Raw genomic sequence first — 24,422 nt, forward strand, 5'->3', positions numbered from 1 at the left:
AGTCAACTTTAATAAGAAGACTGCTAAAAAGTGAATACCCAACCAAGCAAAAAAAATAATGAAGTCATATATGATTGAACCAAATTAATTATCAAGTTTATTGCCCATGGGAATGGAGGGGAAATTGAAAAAAACCAAGTCCTTAGATGTTGTGACCAATTTGTTAAAATTTCCTAACCATATAAGAACCAAAATTGTCACCTCAAAAGTTGATCCATTAAAGTCCATCAAATTCCCTATTGTAAACCTGCATATCGAACAAAACCATTGATTAGCCCAAGGAAACACGTTCAATATAACAGAGAGGAAGGTCAATAGATTCTACTCTTGTACCAGTTTAAGTTTTTAACAAACCTTAACCCTATGGCACTCAAAATGACATGAATGAACTCCCAGTCTAGAATCTGACGTCACTAGGGGACATTCTCCAGATAAAATGCGAGCAAAACTCAATGATCATTCAGTAGTATGACACATTTTCTAACACTTAATGGTCGTTTTAGAGATAGATCAACAAGAAATTAACTTCCACCACAAGAGAACACCTAGCCTACAAAGATTGTCTTCACTCCAATGAGGGCAAACATATTACTAGAAAATTGAATCATTTGCCAGAGGAGTAAAGGTATAGAGATTGTAAAGATTACAATACTTACATAGGGAAACCATCCTATATTCCTTCATCACCAATTTCCTTTTGCTGATTTAAGATTAACTCAAATAAAAGCACATCTGCAAGTTTTTCCAAGCATTAATATCATCTCTTAAAACAAATCTGACACTTCTTTTTACCCATCCAGCAGTTGGTGAACAGAAAAAGATTCGGGCCACTTAATTGTGCTTAAGGATCTAACACGTGCGCACAAAAAACGAAAAAAAAACAAAAGTCACAGATGATATTTATTCGTGAGGATAAAAGAGGTAACCAAGCAAAGTAGGCCACGACAGACACGTTGTTTCCAAAGGATTTCAACTCAAAAAAAAATGTTGATATGGAGAATAGAAAAGTCACCTGAATTTTTCCAAAAGGTGGTGCAATCAAGAACCGATGAGACAAGGCACTTCATGATTATAAGAGCCAGGCTAATCCAAGACACCTTTTCCCCTTTCACGTAGCATAAATGAAGGTCTCTATCTTCTACTTTTTCTCTCAACAATCCTGCTATGCTTGACTGGTACAAAGAAGAAAAGACTGGGTTACGTAGCACTAGCTGTACAGTCATCTCTTGAAGGAAAGCTGGAAGACTTTGGGGTTTCGCTTCCCCTGAGTACTCTGTTATAAATAACTTTAAAAGACTGTGAGCCGTATGGTCGACTGAGCAAACTTATTGGCATTCGAAGGGTCTGCTTTCGATTTCTTCTCCCCCTGATCAAAATACTAAAAGTTCTTTCTCCATCAATTTTCCTTTCATCATTGTTTCCAGCATATTCGTCTGAGCTACTGCTCAAAGTTGGTTCACTAAGAGCATTTTCGACGTTAGACAGGTTTGGATGACCATTTTCCTTTGTATTCTCACTACTGCTCAAAGTTGGTTCACTAAGAGCATTTTCGACGTTAGACAGATTTGGATGACCATTTTCCTTTGTATTCTCCAACCTTATCTCAGCTACTTCATCTGCATTATGTATTTCCTCTGATGGTAGAGGATTCACTTCTTTTCCTGCCTCCCCTACATTGTTAATTTCCACTGGCAGAATTGCTGAACTTGGGCTTCCAGATTCGTCAGGCTGCAGTTTTGTCTCCAACTCAGGATCACAAATTGGCTCAACAACAGGTGGTGGGACAGAGAACACTGGATGGCATCCATGCCAAACTGTACCTGGAATAAACTCTGATACAGTTGGGTTCACATTACACTGCCATGTGAAATGAGTGGGATGAAAGGTACTACTCGTTACAGGAAATGTGCTGGTTGGAACTGCTTGGTTTTGAGTATAGGGAGGATACACAAAGGGCAATGGCGGCATCATGTTTGGGGTTGGTGGAGGTGATGGGTATGGGTGGTGAGGGGAGGAGCAGATAGGACTAACTGTGGGTAGGACAGTTGCAGGCCCAGGGTGAACATTCATGTTTACTGGCCAAGGCGCAATAGCTGGAACAGCACCAGGACCCGAAGGAAGAGTAATATTCATGGCAAGCGGCGTAGGACGTGCAATGACTGGCGAGGGATTGAATGGAGCTGCTGATGCAGACAACTTCTTATTTGGAAATCCTCGAGGATCACTTGAATTCGGAATCAAGGGTTTCTCCTTCAAATCCTCTACTGCTTGCAATATTGAGTTTGAACTTTGATGGATTTCAGAACTGATAGATGAATCCTTCCCACTCACATCCCTTTTCGGTGAACCAACAGAGTCTGGCACGCCATCAATCAATATGCTAGCCTCTACCACATCTTGAACCTCAACACTACCAGATTCAAGTCCTTCCACAATATCAGATGCTTTCAAAGAAGAGTTATTTTCGATTGTATCAGTTAACTGAGTGTCTTCCTGTTTCTCAGCAATTCCTATTTCCTCTTTCAAATGATCTGTAGAATTCAATATAGAATTCTCATTCCCTTCTGATATACTTTCAACCCCCATTTGGATGAGCTCATCGTTTCCTTTTACTTCATTAATTCCCTCTTCGTGTTTTCCAAAGCCAAGTTCCTGGTTATCTGAAAAATCACTTTGGGGCACCCAGACCTGAAATTTACCAATGGTGCCTGGTGGGGCCAATGCGACTTCCTTGTAGGAAGGAGATTTTCCAAGACCTACAATTGAATTTTTCACTGGACCAACATCATTTTGTGCAGAAGTCGTACCAGGTGATGGAGAACCTACTAGCTGCCCACTATTTCTAGGGGCATTTGTTGTAATACTTTTGGTAGATGAAGGAATTGACTTGACCCGGTATGTTACAGCTTTCACTATTCTCCGTCCAAATTTGGTAGCTTGGGCAGGGTTCACTGCTTGGTGATCTGTATAACTCCCATGAGAAATTGTCCGTTTCTTTAATAGGTAATACTTAGTATTCTTTTGAGTATTCTTAAATGGAAAATACTCCATATCAGTGTCCACATTCTTTTTCTGATAACTATAGACCCTGCCAATACTGGCACGGCGCTGCTTCAGTCGCCGAACATGTGAGCCAGCCGATCTTGGCCTTTGAACTGGTTGCCATCCATCCTCTCCTTCAGCATGCGTTTCAGAAAATATTTCATTGGCTATATTTGGATTTTCCTCTTCATTCTTTTGCACAACAGAGTTTTGGGACTCAACAGGTATGGAGCTATTCTCTTGGTTATCATCTGCACTACCTTCTGTTTCAAGCATAGGTGTCTCTTCATCTGAAACTTCTTTTGAAACCTCTTTTGGGGTTTCTTTTGGAGATTCATCAGAACCTACTAGGCTTATATTTTGATAAGATTTTCCCTTCACCTGCAAAAGAACGTGGAATTTTTTATGATGTTCATTAGATTTGAGTACAGACATATATACGCAAGATTGCTGCATGTTTGCTGACATTATGAGAATTCAAAGACTCTCTTACATGCAGTCGGAGGTTAAAATACAGGTTAGTCAGTCTGCCCAATAAATTTTCTCCTCAATCTATGATCCATCATGGCTTTCCCATTTTTAATACAACTTCAATATATATTGCAGCTCATTTAATCTAGACTGAAACATTCATGTCGTTATCTTTTTTTAGTAAAAGGGGAAAATTCTAGATATGTTTCAAAGAAAAGAATGCCTGATATGTTTGAAAGAAAAGAATGTGTCTTTGTGTTGGAAAATGCTGCCCCTCACATATGTTTGAAAGAAAAGAATGCGTCTTTGTGGAGGAAAATGTTGCCCCTCACATATTCTGGATAACTTAAAGAGAAATACTACAGCCACAATGATATCCCACAAAAATAAATCCACAATTTGACATGGCTTCATATGATACATTAGATCTACTTTACAATAAAAGTAGCTTTATAATCTAACGTATCACATCAAGCCACATTAGTTTGGGGGTTTACTTTTGTAGGATCTTTTTGTAACTAAAGCATTTCTCAAACTTAAAAGAGTTCATGGCCTGGTATAGTATAGTAGGGAACATTAATTTCGGGCTTCCAACCACTAATAAAATGTGATGGGTTTGACCAAATTTTATGGACATCATGAATATGGCTTTTTTGGTTAATTTCAGATCTTTATAATTGCTATATCCCTTTAATTGGTCTTAACCTTTCAATGAAAGACTGCCAATGGCATGACAAACAACCAATTCCTGGAAAATACCCCAGCCCATCCACACCAGAACTTGGACAGTTAATTATACACTCAGTGTGAAAAGAAAAACAAGTTCACATTTATTCCAGATATAATTGGCTCAATAATTTGGTGGGTTTGAATTTATATTGACCAACCGTGATCTAACTCCAACATACCTTTGTAATATAGCTTCTCCTCTTTACTGCCCATCTCTCCCTTTGGTGTCATCATTTGGATTGATGTAGTCAAGCAAATCCGACACACTGCCACATTTAAAAATCATCTCCATTGGTAACAAGGATATGACTTTAATAGGAAACACAATGCGTGATATGCCTGGCCTCTAGCACACAGCAGTCTAATGCAGTTGTACAATGGGGACAACACAACAGGATTCTTTGGTTAAATATTCCAGTGCATCTTGACCAGATTAATATAAATCTCAACAGTCTTATCATGCACGGAAAGACCACAAGGAGTAATGTACAGAAGAATTACATTCAACTCAATTTAAAATACTTGAGTCTGAATCATATAAGGGGAAGCAACTGACTGTTAGACTAAACCAGTAAACTTGAAACTTGCTCCTACATGACCAGATTGCATTGGTCATGTAGCCAAAAGCATCACTAGCTTACACTCCGACCAGAGTAGCATCAGAGTCATTGCAAAGCAACATTGAAGCATGAAGCTGGGCAATAGGTCCCACTACATTTTCATGTTTACATTTCCAAAGCTAAGATTTTGTAACATCAATTAATATTTCAATAACTATTGGCCAATTAAGAAAGCAACTCGACAATAGCACTACATGAAAAATATAAGAATAGCTGCATAAAGCTCCATGTTATCAAGAAATCTGACGAATAGTAATGCAACCCAATGGAGTGATTAGCCAATATACTTTTTTTATGAATATTTGGTGAAAAAAAAAGTAAATATACTACAGTTGAAACTGCATGCATCAAAACTAAACAACAATTACATGAAGGTCTAAATTATGGAGGGCAATGCTAACTTACCTTAGGTGGCCTTTGCTGGCTATGGATGCATCCGGCTTTCGAGTACCATTCCGTGCAGCTTCTTGCTGTTCAAGAGCCTTGGACTCGAAGTACTCAAGCCAAGCAGCAGCATCCTGAATGAATTTATTGCAATATCTAAAATAACTATATGTATGAAAAGCTTAAATGGGCTTTAAAGAAATTAGAAAACATACTTACCAGAGAGGAAAGGAGGGAGAAGAAAAATTATATGGAATTATATAAATTCCAACAAAAACTCAATATGAACGGTGCTAATACCATTGCTTCTATTGTAGTAGTTATGACGTGGCCATAATAGTCTACCAAAATACCTGAGTACGCAGGTCATCTGGGCCAAGCTTTGCTCGTAGAATTTGCAAGGTTGTTTGCTCATGCTGAACACTTAAAGGATATGCTTCCATCAATGACAGTGCTATTGCAATTGCATGGTAACTTGCTGCTGTCTGTATGATTAACAGAAAAAGGGGTTACTTATAAGAAGTAAAATTTGAGTGTACAATGAAATTTAATTCAGAGGTTTAGTAAAAAATTAATCATTTGCAAGCATGTAAGAAATAACAAACTTTCTACCACCTAACTTCACAGATTAGTATTTCTCTCTTGCAATTAGGGTGAATCACTTGAGTGCAATCTGCTACAAGTGATAGCCTAGTCCATCATCTCTATCAGTTTCTGTTGTTCAGTTACATAATTTTTTACAGTATCCCCAGTAGAAGGTGTTTGGCATCAGTTTGAGAACCAGAGAAATTTTTCTTCATTGACAAGAATTAAAAACAAAAATCCTAGTTAGCCTCTTAGTTTTAGTGATAAATGACACTGTGTAATTACTTCAGATTTTACTTGAAAAGATATCTGGATGGGCCACCCCCAAATGCAATAACAGTTGCCAGAAAATGCTAGTTCACGTGTTATATTTTATCTGGATTTTGAGAAATTTAATAGTTACTACTCCAAAATATTAAGGCATCAAATGAGTTTTCTCTTCTTTTAGAAAGAGCATCCCAACGTACCTGACTGAATTGGGATACCTCTTTAATAAGGGGAGGCAAGGCCTCAGCAACTATAACCCAAATGAAAGTCCGAAAACCTATGAGCAAATACCAGATTTTGCAATAATGATGATTACCTATTCATTCAATCATTTCAATATATGTCTGGCCTATGACCTTTGTGTTTGATACTTTGAAAAGAAAACCCAATTTACAGCAGGAACTAGAACTGAATATCTAGCAACCCGACCGCATTTTACCAAATAGAATAACAGTTGTACCACATTCCATTGCACCTATAACACAAAACAACAACAGTCTCTTCTAGGGCTGGGCTCCGACTCCAACGTCGGAAAGCCCAACTCCGACCTCCGACTCCAACCACAGTCAAAGACCAAGTTGGGCTCCAACTCCGACTCCGATCGGAGTTGCCGGAGTTGGAGTCAAAGGTCGGAGTTTCGATCGGAGTTGAAGGAAAGAAGAAAAGCAAAAAAAAAAAAAAAAAAGAACAGAAAAGAAAATAGCATCTTTAACCTTGTACTGTGTTGAATTAGTATTCACACCTTCACAAACAAAAAATTTAAGAATCTTACAACATGATCCCCCAACAAAAGCCACAGCAGCAGCCGAAGAAACAGAACATTTCACAAAAGTTTAACAAAGATGTTGTTCTTTTTCTTTCCTTAAAATTCTCCATTACATTTTATGTACAAAGAAATCAACAAAAGAATTTGGAACCCTAAAAATCACGTGAAAAATTGCAGCTTTCAAACAATAAAAGTACTGGAACACAGGGAAGCCATGGACCTACGTACTACTTGCTAGACTGACTTTTTTGAGAGAAATTTCTTTCCCTTTCGCTTTTGGGCTAAGCTTTTGGAACACAGAGTGCGAAGAAAAAGAAAGCAACGAGAAGAGGGAAAAATTGCAGTTTTGGAACCTGATTATCAGCTGAGGAGAAGAGAGAAAACAATGTCGGCTGAGGAAATCCATAGGAGAAAGAACTAGGGTTTTAAGATGAATATATAGGATGAGAAAAATTTCTCCTTTTCTTAAAAAAAAATTTGCAAAACAGTGTCTCAACCGTTAGGCCACTCAACTGCCTATTACTTATATTACAATATCAAAAAATATATTAAGTACAAATATCGGAGTCGGAGTTAGAAGGTTGGAGCCCATATAGGCTCCGACTCTGACTCTGACCATTTTTTCCAGAGCAACTCCCACTCCAAACTCGGCTAGTTTGGTTACACAAAACCAAACTATCTCATCTCATATAATCACTACAACTTTTCCAAACTCCCACACAAAATATAATAAAAAATTTAACTTTTTCAAATCCCAAAACAAAAATATTAAAAAATTATATTATAACAATATTTTATTCAACTTTCAACAAAACATCTCATCTCATCTTATTTGAACTGCGTAACCAAACGAGGTAAATTTTCGGACTCCACCGGAGCCGGAGTCGGAGTCAGAGTGGGTGTAAACCGGAACCCCCCCCCCCCAAAAAAAGTCCCTCCCCACCCTGTCATAAAGGAGACTTATTGGGTAAAATATATGAAGGGAATAGGGAGGGAAGCCTACCAACACCTCTTTGGGGTATAATTGCAGTAGGATAGAAAACTATAAGGTATATATAGACTGTATCATATGTACTTTAGTACAGATCGAGAAAGAAAATAACCAAAACAAAACCTGAATATGGTCTGGGCCGAGTAGCCTTTGGTTACACTTCAGAGCTTTGTGGAGATATCTGAGGGCAACATGCACATTCCCGAGGCCTTCCTCCATCATAGCCACATTGATGTATGTTGCAGCAGTGTTTGGATGAGATGGACCGCACGTGAGATGTAGAAGATACAATGCCCTCTTTACATACCTGTTCAACAACAATTATGGACTATGTAGAGAAAACCATTATAACAGCTAGAGGCCGGCTAATTACACAAGTCCAAGCAGCAAATTTATACAATAGGAGTGTGCATAAAACATAACACAAACAATGACTATTCAAACAATTACTATAGTAGTAATCAGATGTAATTAGAATAAGAAAGAAACCAGACCAATAAGGTAACCATGAAATAAAACTGGAGTCAGATACCAGATCAAACCCTGAAAAGTAGTAACCATGAAATCCTATGAAAATTTCTGCAGCCCTATTCATTAACTATCACATCAGGCAAGAATAAAGCATACTTGAGAGCCAGCTCCGTGTGTTGAAGTCTGTAATAGAATACAGCAAGATCCCCATAACTCTTCATTGTATCTGGATGATCTAGACCCAGCTCTCTCTCATTGATGTCCAAAGCTTTCTGTTGATAAACTGTAGCCTGTGATTGGGATAAATTAGCTAATTAACTTTCACTTGAAACCCTTATTACCAAGAAATGAAAACACACTGTTTTTATATTTCAGTTGTATGTAATATACCAGCCTATAGTGCAGATTTATTACATGCATTTCCTAAGAATATTGTAACATTATTTTCGAATGATAACAACAACATTATACTATCACAGAGATGCCCCAGTAATACCAATACAAAAGGAAGCACAAATAGACCTGATTAAAATCTCCAGTGTGATACAAAACAACAGCAAGGAGGCTGTAAGCTCCTGCTGTCATCCGATGGTAGGGACCACAAACTGCTACCAGCTTCGCAAGAGCCTGCAAAACCACAAAAGTAAAGCAGCTAATATATGACAAAGACCAGCTGAAAGGGACAGAGAATATCTGTTGAAGCCCTCATTACTAGATCATATGATGAAAGGATATCAAAGTCATGACTTTGGAATCCTTATACCTTTGTCCCATAGACAACAGCATCCTCAAGTTTTCCCTTATCTAAAGCTGTTTTCGACGATTCTAGGAGTTGCCTCCCATCTGCTGATGAACAGGCTGCTTGCTGCAAATAAACAGAAAATGCAGTCAAATACAAAATCTGGAGAAATAAAATCAATCTGGCACACAAAGAAAAGAACATGTGTCCATTATTCTGTCTACTTCATCACCTTATGCACTGGGACCAAACCGACAACATCTGATTTCCGAAACGGTTGTGGAGAGTCCATATCAAAATCCCTTGGAACCAGCTCTATACCAACCTGAAAGAGGGCGAAGGGACAAACAAGCTGTCACTGAGGCAGCATTGATCTTTCCTTGACGTCTATAACACCTATAATCTAAACATTACAAGTCATGGAAAATACTAGATATACCATCATAATACCAAATATTATGGTCTCTCATAGATCAAAATAAACCCACTAAGGATCTTGTTTAAAAAATCACTGCCTGACCTCCTTCGGAGGCCTTCTCCAGGGCAGAAGCCCCAACTCCTCCCTTCCCAGCCGGTACTGTACATCAGTTACCAGTCAGTCGACTTTTTTTCAGTTTTTTGAGGAACCTTCAAGCCCAAATCTATGAAACTCCACACCAAACTGCCACATATGTGCCCTATTGGGAGGTCTCCAAAAGCCCCCCATGCAACTTCCCAACTGATCTTTTTGTCTTTTTTGTCAATTGTGTGGCTACCCCCGCCTTGTTCTGCCAAAAAAAACTGATTTTTTGTGTTCTTTTTGCTAGGAGCTTCATACTACTTTCACCCACAACGTGTGCCTGAAATTCAACAGCACCTTACTGCAGTCCATCTCTGCAATGTTTCAAAAATCGTCCTGATGGTGATCTTCTTGGCATTAGGCCAAGAAACATGGGAACAACTCGACGAGCCATTTACCTATTCATGTATTTTTATTTTCTCTGCTCTTTATTAGCTGCATTAAAGTGTTTGTTGAGGTTCCCCTCCCACACCATTGTAATTTTTACCTAATTTAATATACTTCTACCTTGCCCAAAACAAAAAAGTTCCCCTGTTGTGGTTTCCCCTAGTTTGATTGCCATATCAATTTTCTTCGCAATATATACTCAACATAACAACTTATCAAACAAATATATACAAGCTACCCATTATAGAAAATTCTATGTGAAACCATTGCAATTACAAGAAAAAATAAAGTCAGGAAGGAAAAAGGGCACGCAATACATGAATCAAGGGAGACTTCGCAACCTCTTTATTACAAGGTACAAAAAAATATTGCAAAAAGCTATGAGATTAAGCAAGGATCATGAATATCATCCATTTAGAGGACACGTCCAACAATTCTATATGCATCCGAAGCATTCAGAAAGGGTAAGCAGCAAAGTAGAGAGTAGAAGACAATGATTTATCACAAAATTTAATACAATGTAATCCAAAAGTCCGGAATAGTATGAATCTTTAAGAAACTAAAGAATGCAAATTCTTAGACAAAAATATAATAGAATGCCAGCTATTCTCAAAAACATAGAATTTATGGTCTAGTATTAAATACCTTATGACATAGTCCACGTAGAATCACAAATTTTCTAACATCTTTGTGGTTCAAGCTACTAAGATCCCATTCATATCGCTTCCTCAAGAAGACCTCCAGCCACCTCCACACAAGGGAATGGGCATTGCAAGATCTATTTGATTCCTCATTTTCTGGAACCCCAAGCATCATATTCAATGCAGCAGCTATTAATACTGCTATTTTCTCCGTGTTGTCAACAACAGCAATCACTGCCTGAAGAATGTGCTTAAATGCTCGCACAATCATCTCATGAATACAGAGTGACTGGACATGCGGCAGCTTTTCTGAAAGCTTGACCTGTAGAGAAAACAAAAGGAACAAATTGTTAAATGAGGAAAAACACATACAAGTAGCAGCTTAAGATTGAAGTTGGTGCAAGTTGGATGCAGCTATAATTGAAAAGAAAATATTATGCAAACAGAACAAGGAATGAGATTCAATTCTGATACATTACAATAATGACAGGTTAGTCAATATTGTTTCAACAGTCATTAATGTATCACTAAGACATTAGTACAGTATATGACAAGGCACATCCTCTAGATTTATAAGACCTATTTTCAAAGTGAATGAGATAAATCTCATTTAGGTGAAGATAATAAAACAGTAAAGAATCAAAGGCCTGAGTCAGAAAAAACACTTACTACATGTCCCAAAGACCGCATTCGAAGACCTCTGGTATGCATGAAATCAGTAAGAGTCCGGCCATCAACTGGCGAGAGCTCCAGTGAGCCAAAATCTGCTACCTAAGTGGCATGAAAATTTCAGGAGACAGGGTCACTGACTCACTATAACCATAATAATGTGCAGATTGATTAGGAAAAAAATAGTATTCCGTAATTACCAGTTTAGGAAGAGCAACTTCAGTGTAATATTTCCGAGACAAGTCAATTAGTTCTGGCAAAGACTGTCAATCACATACTGTCAGTTAGTTCAAAATCTACCCTGCAAACAAGTACGCAAACAAGAATTTACCTTGCAATGAAGACCAGTTTCTGATTCTTTTAGTCGAGTAAAGGCTGTTTCGGACAACATCCTCTTCATTGTAAGCTCGTTTTCTTTCACATCACTCTCAAGCTGAGATTCTATCAGAGGCAAAATAGAACTTTTAACTTCCCCAATAACACCTTCTGGATGGGATATTGAGTTTTCAGACTGCACTTTCATATTGCTTCCATCTGATTTCTTCTTGTTGTTCTTAAGGTATCTGAGATTTGTCCCAAGCCCCTCAACCTTCATTTCCTTCTTTAAACCAGATGGCTTCTTATCTTTTTCTGTATTTTTTTGGTCTCGCAAATGTTGTATCCAGCAGGCTCCAAGTTCCCACCGCACAACATGGTCCGATCCTATTTCCTCTTCCTCGAGCTTAGCAAGACTTTCTTCCAAGAGTCTCTCTACAGAAGCTTGGGAAGCACTAAGCTCTTCATGCTCCAAAGTTTGGACATGTGATACTGGTTTATTGGGCTCTGAAGGTGCTGTCTTGTGGAGAAGTAATCTCAAACTGAAAGGAACAAAGTCATATTTAGAGTCTGTCAGCATAGCCAAATGACTTGAAGAGGACCGCAAACTAACAAACCATGGCATCAGGGTAACAAATTAAGGTGGAATATAAGAAACTGATAGCTCTCTAAAATTTGTATCTCATTTTTTTTTTTTTTTTCCAAGTAAGAAAAGCTTTATTTAATGAAACTAGGCAAAGCCCACATACACAGGAAGTATACAAAAGAAGCACCTAATTACATTCTAGAAACTTGAAAAGAAAACAAAAACTCATGAGCATTTCCTCCCTTGAGGACAATAGCCGAGAACCACTGCAGCAAAGTACACAAACAATTTCCAGATATCCTCAACAGTTCGCTCTTTGTCGTTGAAGCACTGCTCATTCCTTTCTATCCATAAACACCACATTATACACAAAGGGATCATCCTCCACGCTGCTGCCAACTGAGAGCTTCTGTGCCGCCTATTCCAGCATGCTAGTAAATCCACCACTCTTATTGGCATAACCCAACTCAACCCAGCTCTACTAAGAACCCCAACCCATAACTCCCTAGCCACCTCACAATGTAAAAATAAATGATCAATCGATTTGCCATTTTTCTTAAACATGAAACACCACTCCACCACAACCATACCACGTTTCCTCAAATTGTCAATCGTCAAAATCTTCTCAAGTGCAGCTGTCCAAGTGAAAAAAAACAACTTTAGATGGCACAAACGCCCTCCAAATACTCTTCCATGGAAAAGGGAATTGCTGCTGGCCATGTAACACCTTATAATAAGATTTAACAGAAAATTTTTTGCTCCTAGTGTGTTTCCACAACATTCGATCCCTCGCATTTCCTCCTAAATTCAGAGAATACAAGAAACTGAAAAAATCTGCAATCTCATCAAGTTCCCAATCCTGTACATTTCTGGTGAAAGTAACATCCCACTGCACAGTCCCATTAGCACAGCTCAACATCTCTGAGACAGCAGCTTGTTGATTTCCAGTCAAGCTGAAAGCAACCGGGAAGATAGAATGGAGGGCTCTCTCACCACACCATTCAGCAAACCAAAAACGAATTCCTGCGCCCTCTCCAACCTCAAACTTAGTATGTTTTACAAAGCTGTCCCACCCCTTTCTAATATATTTCAATAAACACACACCATAAGATCCCCTACCCTTCTTAGAGCACCATCCCCCCGATCACCTCCATAGTTTCGATCAATAACCTCTCTCCACAATGAGTCTCCTTCCATTTGATACCTTCATAGCCACTTCCCTTACAGTGCCTTATTAAAATTACTCAAGTTCCGCAACCCCAGGCCTCCATTTGCAGTCGGACAGCACACCCTATACCAACTCACAAGGTGGAATTTATTCTCCTCTCCCATAAGAATGCTCTAAACAACTTCTCAATCCGGTTTGCCACCCCAACCAGTAAAGGGAATAAGGAAAGATAATAAGTGGGAAGGTTGGAAAGGGTGCTTTTAATGAGGGTTAGTCTTCCCCCTTTCGATAAATATAGACACTTCCAACCTAACAGTCTTTTCTCAACCTTTTCTACAACACCATCCCATATGTTCTTTACTCTGAACGACGCCTCCCAACGGAAGCCCAAGATATTTCATTAAAAGAGAAGCAACTTTGCAGCCCAACAAATCCACTAAAAGGTTAATATTCCTCACATCTCCCACCGGTACCAATTCTGACTTGCCCAAATTCACCTTGAGGCCCGAGACAACTTCAAAGTACAATAAGATAGCCCTTAAAGCTTGAATCTGTCCACTGTCAGCATCACAAAAAATGAGAGTATCATCCGCAAATAACAAATGGGAGATTGAAGTAGTACCATTGTTAATATTACCCACCGAAAAACCAGAGAGAAACCCCCCCCTACAGCAGCTTCCACCATACGACTTAATGCTTCCACCACTAAAACAAAAAGGAAAAGGGATAACGGATCCCCTTGTCTCAAACCCCTCGAACTCTGAAAAAAGCCACAAGAGTTGTTATTAACTAAAACCGAGAACCGAGCGGTCGATATGCAATGTCTAACCCATCCACACCACTTATCCCCAAAGCCACATCTTCTTAGCATATAGAAGAGAAAATGTGAGCACACGTGATCATATGCCTTTTCCATATCAAGCTTGCAAAGAACCCCCGGAATACCAATCCTTATACAGCTATCCAAACACTCATTAGCAATCAGAACTGAGTCCAAAATTTGACATCCCTTAACGAAAGCGTTTTAAGGTTTGGAAATGATTTTATCCATCACCGTACTCAGGTTAGCTAACACCTTCACTATGATTTTATAGATCCCACCTTCACTCAGGTTATCCATCACCGTACCCGCATAACATCTACTTTCACTATATCCCAACATTCCTGAAAAAAAGCCATGGAGAAGCCATCCAAGCCCGGAGCTTTATCTTTACACATTCCATTCACCACCTAATGCACGTCGTTTTCGTCAAAAGGCCTCTCTAACCAGCTAACTGCACAGAAGTCTAGCTAGTCAAAATTCAAACCATCCAGCCCACTCCTCTGTCTCAATTAGAAGATCTTCATAATACTGCACTATGTGATCTTGAATCTCATTAGGGGTGTGAAGCACATTGGTACCGGAATGAAGTACCTCAATAGCATTGTTGCGTCTATGTGAATTAGCCATCCTTTTTTTTTTTATAAGTAAAAATATTGTATATATCAAAAAGAGAAACCAAGTACACTGAATGTCTACAAGAAAACACTTTGCCCAAAATGACCCAAGCCCATAAAAAAAAAAAAAAAAAAAAGCCCCAAAATACACCAAACCCAACCGCAACCCCTTGTTTCCCGTAGAACTAAAACTCTACCCGAACACCGACTCCAACCCCTTGTTTCCCGTAGTACATCTATCCCTCTTTCAACCAAAGCACCCTTGATTTTTGCCTCCAAGAAACTTCGTCCATCAACAAAACCTTCTCATTTTCAGTCACTACCTCCTTCTTCCTCAACAATAACTCCTCATTTACCTCCCCCTCCTACAAAGCATGCAACTCATCCCAAAGCAGATTTTTCTTAACTTCAGTGTACCTAAAGACTTCATTATTCCACTTCTTTAAATCAAACTTTAGAGCTTTAAGTTTGTTAAGATATAAAATAAATAATAAAATCTACATCTTCCCATCAGTTTCAACTTTTGGGACAAATGGTGATTTCACATGGTATCATAGTCAGGTTAATGTATGACCAATGATGGGCTCCTGCGACCTACCCACGATAATGGTACCAGAAATACCGGCCCACACGTGAGGGAGGGCATATTGAGAAGTCTCACACTGCTTAGAGACAAACTCATCCTGGGCTTTATAAGGAGTTACCTTACTCTTATTATGCCTTTTATGGAGAGAAATTGGTGTTTCTATATAGTATCAGAGTAGAATTCCTGAGTTCGAATCCTGACTACACTCTACTCTATTTAATTAAATATTCTACGTGTTGGGCCACCCATTGAGAGGGAGTCTGACTCACACGTGAGGAGTGTTAAGATATAAAATAAATAATAAAATCTACATCTTCCCATCAGCTTAAACTTTTGGAAAAAATTGTGATTTCACAAAGTTTACCTGCCAAAATAAAGCTAGGAGTTCCATAAAAGGAGTACAATACCCACCAGTTCGTAACCTTCTCTACAAATCCATCAACTGCAAACCACATATTCTCGAATTTAAAATAACGCCTACCCCCAAGTAAGCCACCGCAATCAAGCAAAATGGGATAATGATCAGAACAAAAACTAGGCAACCTCTCTTGACATAAATCCAGGTAGTGAGTCTCCTACGAAAGAGAGACTATAAGGCCCGGTTTGTATTCGCAATCCATCTCAACTCATCTCACTACTATTCATTACTATTCATCAACTTTAACTCACAAATCTCACTACTATTCACAACCCATCTCAACTCATCTCAACTCATCTTCGAATCCAAACGACACCTAAATCTATCCAACCTTGACCCCCCTCTACCATTAGACCAAGTATAAACCCCTCCTGCCAAAGGAAGATCCACAAGATTCAGATCAAAAATCAGCTCCGAAAACTCTTCCATAGCTACAGATAAAGTAGTTGCACCCGCCCTCTCACTGGGAAACCGAACAATATTAAAGTCCCCACACAAGCACCAAGGCACATCTTACAAATGAAACAAACCCGCCAACTCCTCCCACAAAAACCTTCTCTCCCTATCCACATTAGGGCCATACACACCCACAAGAGCCCATCGCCATCCTCAATGGTTTTAAAAGAACCAGCCACAGAATAAGTCTCAATGCGGTCCTCTACTAACTTCACCACCCTCTTATCCCACATCAACAATACACCTCCTGAAGCACCCAATAAAGCAAGACAACTCCACCCCACAACAATTTGTATCTCATGAACCAGGGGATTCTTTTTTTTTTTATCTTCTAATAAATTATTTACTCAACCATAGACAGAAGGATAGGGGGGAGAGAGAGAATATGCATATATATTAAACATGCATCAAAATCAAAATAAATCAAGATGTAAAATGTGCTTAAGGGATGTAAGAGTTTATACTTCTATATAATGCAAGAGTTGATAATAAATAACAACAAAGTATCCCGGGGCCTTAGTAGCAAGCACCACGCACATGCAGCATCAAGTAACCTACCCATGTGATGATTTCCATTTCAGGGAATCTAAAGGCAGGAAAGAAGCCTAGTTTTAATCTTTCAAGAAATTTCCTTAAAAGAAAACTAGAATATAGTTCGATCCAATGCTCTATCATTTGTACAAATAAGTAACATCAAGGCCTTGGATAGATCCTAATTAATCTTTGAATCTGTCACAATGTTTAGCAAAATAAGACCTCCAACCTTAAAATAATTATCTGAAATGCTCCACCTGTTTCTAAGAAGGATTAAATTGACCTATCAAAAACTTGACAACTGAAATGACCAACACTATTTTTTCTACTAAATCGATATTATCAATTTAAAATGAAATAGAAAGAATCTCTACTAATCGAAACATTCTAAGGGTAAATAAGTACCTATTAATATTGAGGGCATTAGCACCTCCTTCAGGCTGATCAAGGAGTTCAATGCTTTGAGATGGATTACTGGCCTTGTCATTCTCTATCTGTGCAACTTTTACTACAGCGGTGTAACCACAATATCTTACATTAACAACACCTAGAGTGGCAATGTCCTGCACTCAAATTCAACACATTTTTCAACCGTCATAGCAGAAACTACCTAAATGGTACCAATTTTACAAAGCATCATTGATCAATCACTATTTTCAGAAAGTATCTTACATGGGCTGCAGTATTTTCATCAGCAGTGATCCCTTTCAATAGGTTTCTTTCTACTAGATTCTTTTGATCCAGTCCAGTTGCTTGAATTCCATCAATTTTAGTATCTACCTTACAGCTTGCATTAGAAGCATCTTTCATGACCACGGTGCTCAAATCTCCTACTCTATCATTGTAGAGAATTTGACCATCAGAAACTGAACAATTTAACATCGGCTGTTCCATTACAAGCTGGATGGCTTTGATGGCTCTGAAAATGGCAACATCAACGAATAGACTGTGAAGAAGGAATGCCTTCCTATCTCGAACCTGCCTTTCCTCTGCCGTCTTGCAAGGCATGGATGCAAGCAACATAAACTCATTAGCCCAAGGAATAAGATCACTTTTTCCATCTATTCCTAGACCACCTCCATTTCCTCCCCAACTTTCATCTTCCACTGGCAGGGGAGGAAAAACTGAGGGTAATTGTGCTGCAACAGGAGGAACCAACCATGTGTTGGCTCTGAAGCCATAAGGAAGATTCCCAAACTGCATATAGTAGAAGAAAAATAGTTACCAAACACGAGAGCTACAGGTTGAAAGAAGTATTAGACCTGACAATGTCAGTCAAAGCAAGTATGAAACAGGAAATAAATTTCAGCACTACAATTGTTACCTTGTTACGTTCTGAAAATGCTTTCATGAGATCATTGTAAGCCTGTAAATATGAGAAACAATATCAAAAACAAAGAGTGAACTGAATAATTGCAAGTTGAAGAATAGACTATATTAGGCGAAATTCTGTGTTATGTAAATAAGAAACATACAAAACAAAATATGAAGTCAACATTCTTTTGGGATCAAATCATGCAAATTCCTGTAATGAGTTCAACATCACCCTAGACTTTCATTTTAGAAAAAGCAATGCCTTTCATCATGATTAATTAAAACTATGCAAATAATTTGATCTTGCTTATTTAGGCGCTAATAAATGAAATTTCAAGAAAAATATACTTAAGAATAAGGCACAAGAGACAAACCCTCTGGTTTGGGGAGAATACACAGTAGGGCAAATCAAGAATGTTGGAATAGCACAAAACCAAAATGTAAAAAAAAAAATAGAAATAGACAAACCAAGGCCTGTTTCAGGCCATAAATGGCTTGGTTGAACACAGGTTTTTCAGAAATCTACACCCAACATCTTGCATGTTTGTCTCAAAGTTATACTGATGGCAGAATATATTATATTGAAATTTAACAACAAGATCCAATTGAAATTTAGTTATATTTTCAAGATCCATTTTTACTTCTATATAGCAATGCAGTTTAAACATTATCAAACTGAAAAGATACAAGTTAAACCGAGCTAACATAAACAATTATTAAAATCGAGTGTTTGGGGAAATTGAAATTATCCTTTTTTCATGGGCAATAAAAAATGGTATTGATGAACAATGGGCATAGTCCACGTGCGTAGAGGGGTATACATGAGAGAGCACCTAATGAAGAAACTAACATTATCAAAAGCTCTACTAAGTTGTCGCAACAGATCAACAAGGTTGTGACAAAGGATTCGCTGCTTTCCAAAGCTAGAGAATCCCTTTCTGCAAGCTTCCACATGAACCACCTTCCCATTGCAAAGCTTCACCTGATTAATCACAAGACAGCTCCTCAATGTTTTCAAATTAACAGGAACGAATTTTGAATGAATGAGTATGGAATTGTGTCCAGGAAGGCCTTACATCTAGGGAGAACAGATGATCATCCGCTGAAATCTCATTGAAATGTCGACTTATTGCTCTCCTTATAACTGCAACATTAATGGCAAATCCACCATTGTTAACAAAAGCTTAGATTGAGAAATACTTTACTCGTCACTCTCTTGTTCCTTATGACAAAACCAAGCACTGCTGTCTCGATTTTTAGCAATGCCCAGGAAACAAAACGGTAAAACAAATCAATAAACGAAAAAAATTACTTTTGGTACAATGTTCGTGAAATTTGTGTCAAGCAACGAATTTCATTTAAAAGCAACTAACATTTTCTTGAACAACTTCATTTTCCATTCCGGACTAAAATATAACCTTAAATTTCCCTTTTTTTCTCAGGAAAGCGAGAGACAAGATAAGAAAATCCTGAACAGTGGCCAAGAAGCTAAACCACGATAATAATCAAATAGAAGAACAAAAATCCAAACATCTCCTTACACTTGTTCTCAACTATTTCCAAGAACAGTACAGCCTATTATACAAACATGCAGTACAGAAATACATAAATACACAAATCCAAACAAAACACAGATGTAAGCGTGGGAGTTTGCATATTGCGTATATACAGAGAGAGAGCGAGAGAGAGAGAGTACACTGTAGAGGAGGAGTGAGATGGGAGAGAGAGAAGAAGTCGTAGAAGGTTCCGAGCTTGGGGCACGAGTGGGTTATATCTCCTTCCCCCTCCATTGCCAGGTCCTGCTTGACCGCAGTCCCTTGAGCCTTGCTGCTGCCACCAGGGATGGCGGTGGTGGATTTCTTGGCGGCGGCCTTATCCTGCGCACCCGGCGCATTCTTACTAGCCTCGGGCTTGGAACAGTCCTTGGTCGTTGATGAAGAGCCAAAGCTGGTCGTGCAGGCGACGATGTCCAGCAACCTTCTAACGTGCGCCACCGCGCGCACTTCATCGTACTCCTCTGCAAGTGCAACAACGTCAACATGTCCACCGTGAGACTGACGGAACACCGTTAAGTATTTTGTAGACGGTTTGTAGACGGCGTCCTTTCTAGGTGTAAAAACTAAAAAGTATAGCTAATTAATTACCTTCCACCAAAGTCAGGAGGCAGGGCTTCAGTGCGGAAACGTCCACTGTGTCTTTCAAACGTGGCCCTCTTACCTGTGAAAGCTCAAGTGCATAATACCCAAATTACCCCTGCGACTAACATTATTCTAGTGAACTATTTTACAATAATATGACACATTATAGAATTATAATTATTTGATGAATTTTATATACTATGTTTATATATAGTATTATCAGAAAATTTTTTAATTTCTAGTTTTAGAAAATAAAATTATTCTAAAGATTGATAATGGAACACAATGCGATAAAAATAGAAAAATAAAAAGTGCAGTATATAACATAATTCTAATTTATTTCGAAAACAAGAGTCTATATGAACGATTGACGTTAAAAGCTATATATATCGACATCTCACTTTTATCTTACTATGTTAATATAATATTATCTGTTACTCCTTGAGTTATTTTAAAAAAATAATAATAATAAAATTGGCTTAAGGGTAACTATTGAATTGTTATTGAACATTGAAGCTTTTCAACAAATTTTTTTACCCATTCTCATTTTTTTTATCCAAACCACCTTATAATTTTAATACTAGTACTAATAAATCAGCGTTTCCTTGGAAAGAAAAATCATATTCCTATATATTTATCCATTCTAGTTGGAATTCCTAGTCATGAGATTTCCATTTAAAATAAAATTCTTCACAAACTATCGTAATATTTCTCTAAAAAAAAAATAGTTCGCATCTCAATATATATTTGACAATTCTTTTTTAATTTTTCTATTTAACTCGATTCAAAAAAATTTAAAAATAATCGATAAAAAAAGATGATAATTTTCAGTTTTTCCTTTTGTACATTTTTGTCTGTTTATCAACAAAATATGTCTGCGTCTGCGTCTGCGTCTGCGTCTGAGCCTCTTCCCATCTCCAGGATGTCTTTATTCAGATCCTTCAAACTAATAGATTTTTTTCATTATAGAGGGAACGTTTCGCTCTGACTGCCACAGATCTTGTGCTCACGGCCTGCCAGCGCCACTTGCAAAGCGCGCGCATCACGGCGTTAGAAGAGCATCTCAATCATCAGGACCACTTTGCATTTGGAGCCTTTTCATTTTCAATTTCATTACGTTTTAGCTACCAAATTCTCATACTTTTTTCAAACCAACAAAAGTCAAAAAAAATAATAAACCAAACTGTACCCTTTGGCCAAACATTTCTTGTAATATCTTTGCTCGGTTTAGATTACAAAATCACGTGAATTTTATCTCTTTTTTTTTACTTAAAAACACAAAATGGGATTCATTTCATTATCACCACAAAATAAATAATAAACATAGGGGTGTTGGTGTTTCGGGTTTTTTACCTCGTGCAATAGTGAAAAATTGGTGATGTTACACGTCTCGATGTTTACCGATAAAAGCCGACGAACATCAATTATCCTATCCGTCGATATTCCCTGTCAAACAGGAAAATTAGTATAAATTATGGAAAACAATAGTTATTTTCTAATTATTGCAAAATAATTGTTGTGTTTTATGATCAAATTAGGCAAACTTTCACAACATGTTGTTCATGCGTGCAAATTGAGCCCTCTCCGGCTACTACCAACAAAAACAGATTTGGATGCTTTTGCTAAGACAAGGGGGTGGTTTAATACCAGCAGCTGCCAATGGCCTCTGCAAGCATGGCTAAACCTTATCTCAAATGTTTAAGATGTTGGAAAATTATCAATGTTTCCATTAGACAAATGAGCAAATATACCTACATATTTTAAGAGACATACAAAGAGAGTATGTGTGTATGTATATATATATATATGAGTGGTGCTGACGACATATTTTTGTATCAATTTACTAAGAAAAATTCTATTTGCAAGCAGACTGATATTGACATATCAAATAACAAATTATACTCATCATTTTTACATCACACACTATATATAATTTTTTAATATTTTTTTTCCCTTATCAAATGTGTGTTGTATGAATGATAAATAGAATAACTCAATTAATTTAGTAAGAATAAAACAAAAAATTAAAATTAAAAGAAATATAGTGTGTGGTCTGCGGATGATAAGTAACAAAAGTTCAATAAGAAAATTCAATTTGCAAAATTTGCTGATATAACTAAGAGGAACTAGAGGCTGGACTGAAGAGGAACGAACCCTTAAAATGACACAAGTTTCGTCCGGAAGGTTTACAGTGATATCCATAACAACTGGAAGAACTGCAAAAATGACATATTCATGATATATCAGAAAAACAAGTAGAAAAGACAATAACTTCAATCTCCAAACTTCACCCTGTTCATTTTATCCATAACAGATTCATACGTACCCTTCTCTTCTTTCTTCTTCTTCTCTCCTTTCGCCTTTCCACGATTGTTTCTGGGTGCCATTTTCGACCTGTGTTGGAACCTTATCAGTACACCAATGCTCAAAAAGTTTATTCCTTGTCATATGCAATTACATGTTATTCCTTAAATTGAAGATTGTATAACGACCATTCCAATAACAAAGAACAAAGCTTAAGGCACAACCCAGAGAGCTTTTCTTCTTTAAGAAATGGTTCGAATTTCGGGAACAAAGTAAGGTTTATTCAAGAAAATAGCATAGAAAATAGCTCAAACGCTAAAAGGGAAAACTATATATATAAGAGGAAGTCTCTGTCAAGAGCTGTGGAGCTTTAGAATAATTACCAGATAGCAAAACAGAAAGTCTCAAGAGCTTTTATGTATTGAACAAGGGAGAGTAAAGGTTCCGAGGAAAAAGAAGCAATAGCTCGAGCAACTGAGCTACAACAAAACAATGTGGAAAATACAAAGTAAAAACGTAAAAGCTGCAACTGATGGTTTTTCCGAGAGGTACAAGGGTTCAGCAGAGATTATCATGAAGAGGGCAAAGCCATTGAAGGGGTTTTGGAAACGGAGCTACCTATCTCATCCACCGAAGGAAAGATTAAAGAAAACGGGAGAGGAAGAGATATAGGGAGACATGGGTGTGTGATAAGGAAGCAGAGGTGGAGATTTAACGCAGCAAATTATACACGGCATTTTACGACAGTTTCTGGCGTATATGCAGAGTGATTATCATTTCGTGGGATATTATATTTTATTTTAATTCCACCATAAAAAAAAATTATATATATATATATATATATATATATATTTGTAATAAACAATATTATTTGAATGAGAAATGATAGGGTACTGCTCTTCACAACTCTTGTCCAATTGTCTTACTTGACATAATAAAATATATATTAATAAAAATTGTTGGAGTTTTATGGATTGGAAATATATATATATATATATATATATATAAATTAATTAACCTTTTGCTCTCGTTCCTGATTATGTTTATTCACTTATTCGAGATTTTCCATCCACATGTGTTATTTGATAAAACAGGACAATTTACACAAAAATTTTATAAAAATAAATTTACACATAATTTAATATAATACGTTAGTCTTATTTTAAAATAAAAACTTATTTTAGATTTAGCATATCATATCATATCATATCAATTTATAAATATGTTGTTATAAGATTAAATATTTGTGTAAACCAAATATTTCACTTGACAAAACGCACATAAAGTTCCTACACACATGATATGTTGTGCGATGAAATGAAATGTTATGTGTTACTAAATGCACGCGGCGGTTTGAAAAGATTGAAATGCACACAAGTAATGTGATAAAATGCACATCATGAGTTGTTTGTAAAACAAAGTCCTGATCAGTCCTCCTGAGTAGTACCCTTGTGTTTTTCGTTTTTAGCCAGTCCAGAACTACTGCATGCAACCTTCTAATTAATATCCATAGCGGCAACTCCATTCATGCAAATCACATGTCCGAAATGTTTGACTTGCTTCTATGTGAGAAGCGATACTTCTCCCATTTAACAAATAATTTATGATTCTATGTTTTTAAAAAAAAAAAACAAAAACACTGATGATCCTTAAATATAGTAAAAATAGGCTTACTGCAAATGATCCTCCTTCTCTCCAAAAATAAAACAAAATGTAGATGCACCAGAAACAATTGCTATCCTAAAAATCTCACGAATTTATGCAATCAACTCAAAATGACCTCCTAACCCAAAAGCACTACGAAATTGCAGATGTTTTTATCTTTTTTTTTTTCAAATCTTGGTC

The 24,422-nt window shown here is 37.4% G+C and overlaps 1 protein-coding gene across 1 annotated transcript; it reads right to left on the reverse strand.

Annotated features, from left to right (window-relative positions):
* Positions 1-877: 877 nt before the first annotated feature.
* Positions 878-23,273, reverse strand: LOC121234906 (protein TSS). Its single transcript, XM_041131052.1, is given in 26 exon segments — positions 878-1,448; positions 1,503-3,423; positions 4,422-4,453; positions 4,456-4,508; positions 5,268-5,380; positions 5,600-5,731; positions 7,979-8,162; positions 8,483-8,616; positions 8,849-8,953; positions 9,090-9,191; positions 9,298-9,390; positions 10,657-10,974; positions 11,322-11,423; positions 11,522-11,584; positions 11,653-12,178; positions 17,227-17,384; positions 17,494-18,018; positions 18,146-18,187; positions 18,986-19,117; positions 19,212-19,279; positions 19,832-20,152; positions 20,280-20,352; positions 21,627-21,719; positions 22,428-22,489; positions 22,600-22,667; positions 22,961-23,273. Coding segments are annotated over 25 exon segments (5,664 nt in total). The 5' UTR covers positions 22,661-22,667; positions 22,961-23,273; the 3' UTR covers positions 878-1,197.
* Positions 23,274-24,422: the final 1,149 nt, after the last annotated feature.

Source organism: Juglans microcarpa x Juglans regia, chromosome 1D (genome assembly GCF_004785595.1).
Source record: "Juglans microcarpa x Juglans regia isolate MS1-56 chromosome 1D, Jm3101_v1.0, whole genome shotgun sequence".
NCBI lineage: Eukaryota > Viridiplantae > Streptophyta > Magnoliopsida > Fagales > Juglandaceae > Juglans > Juglans microcarpa x Juglans regia.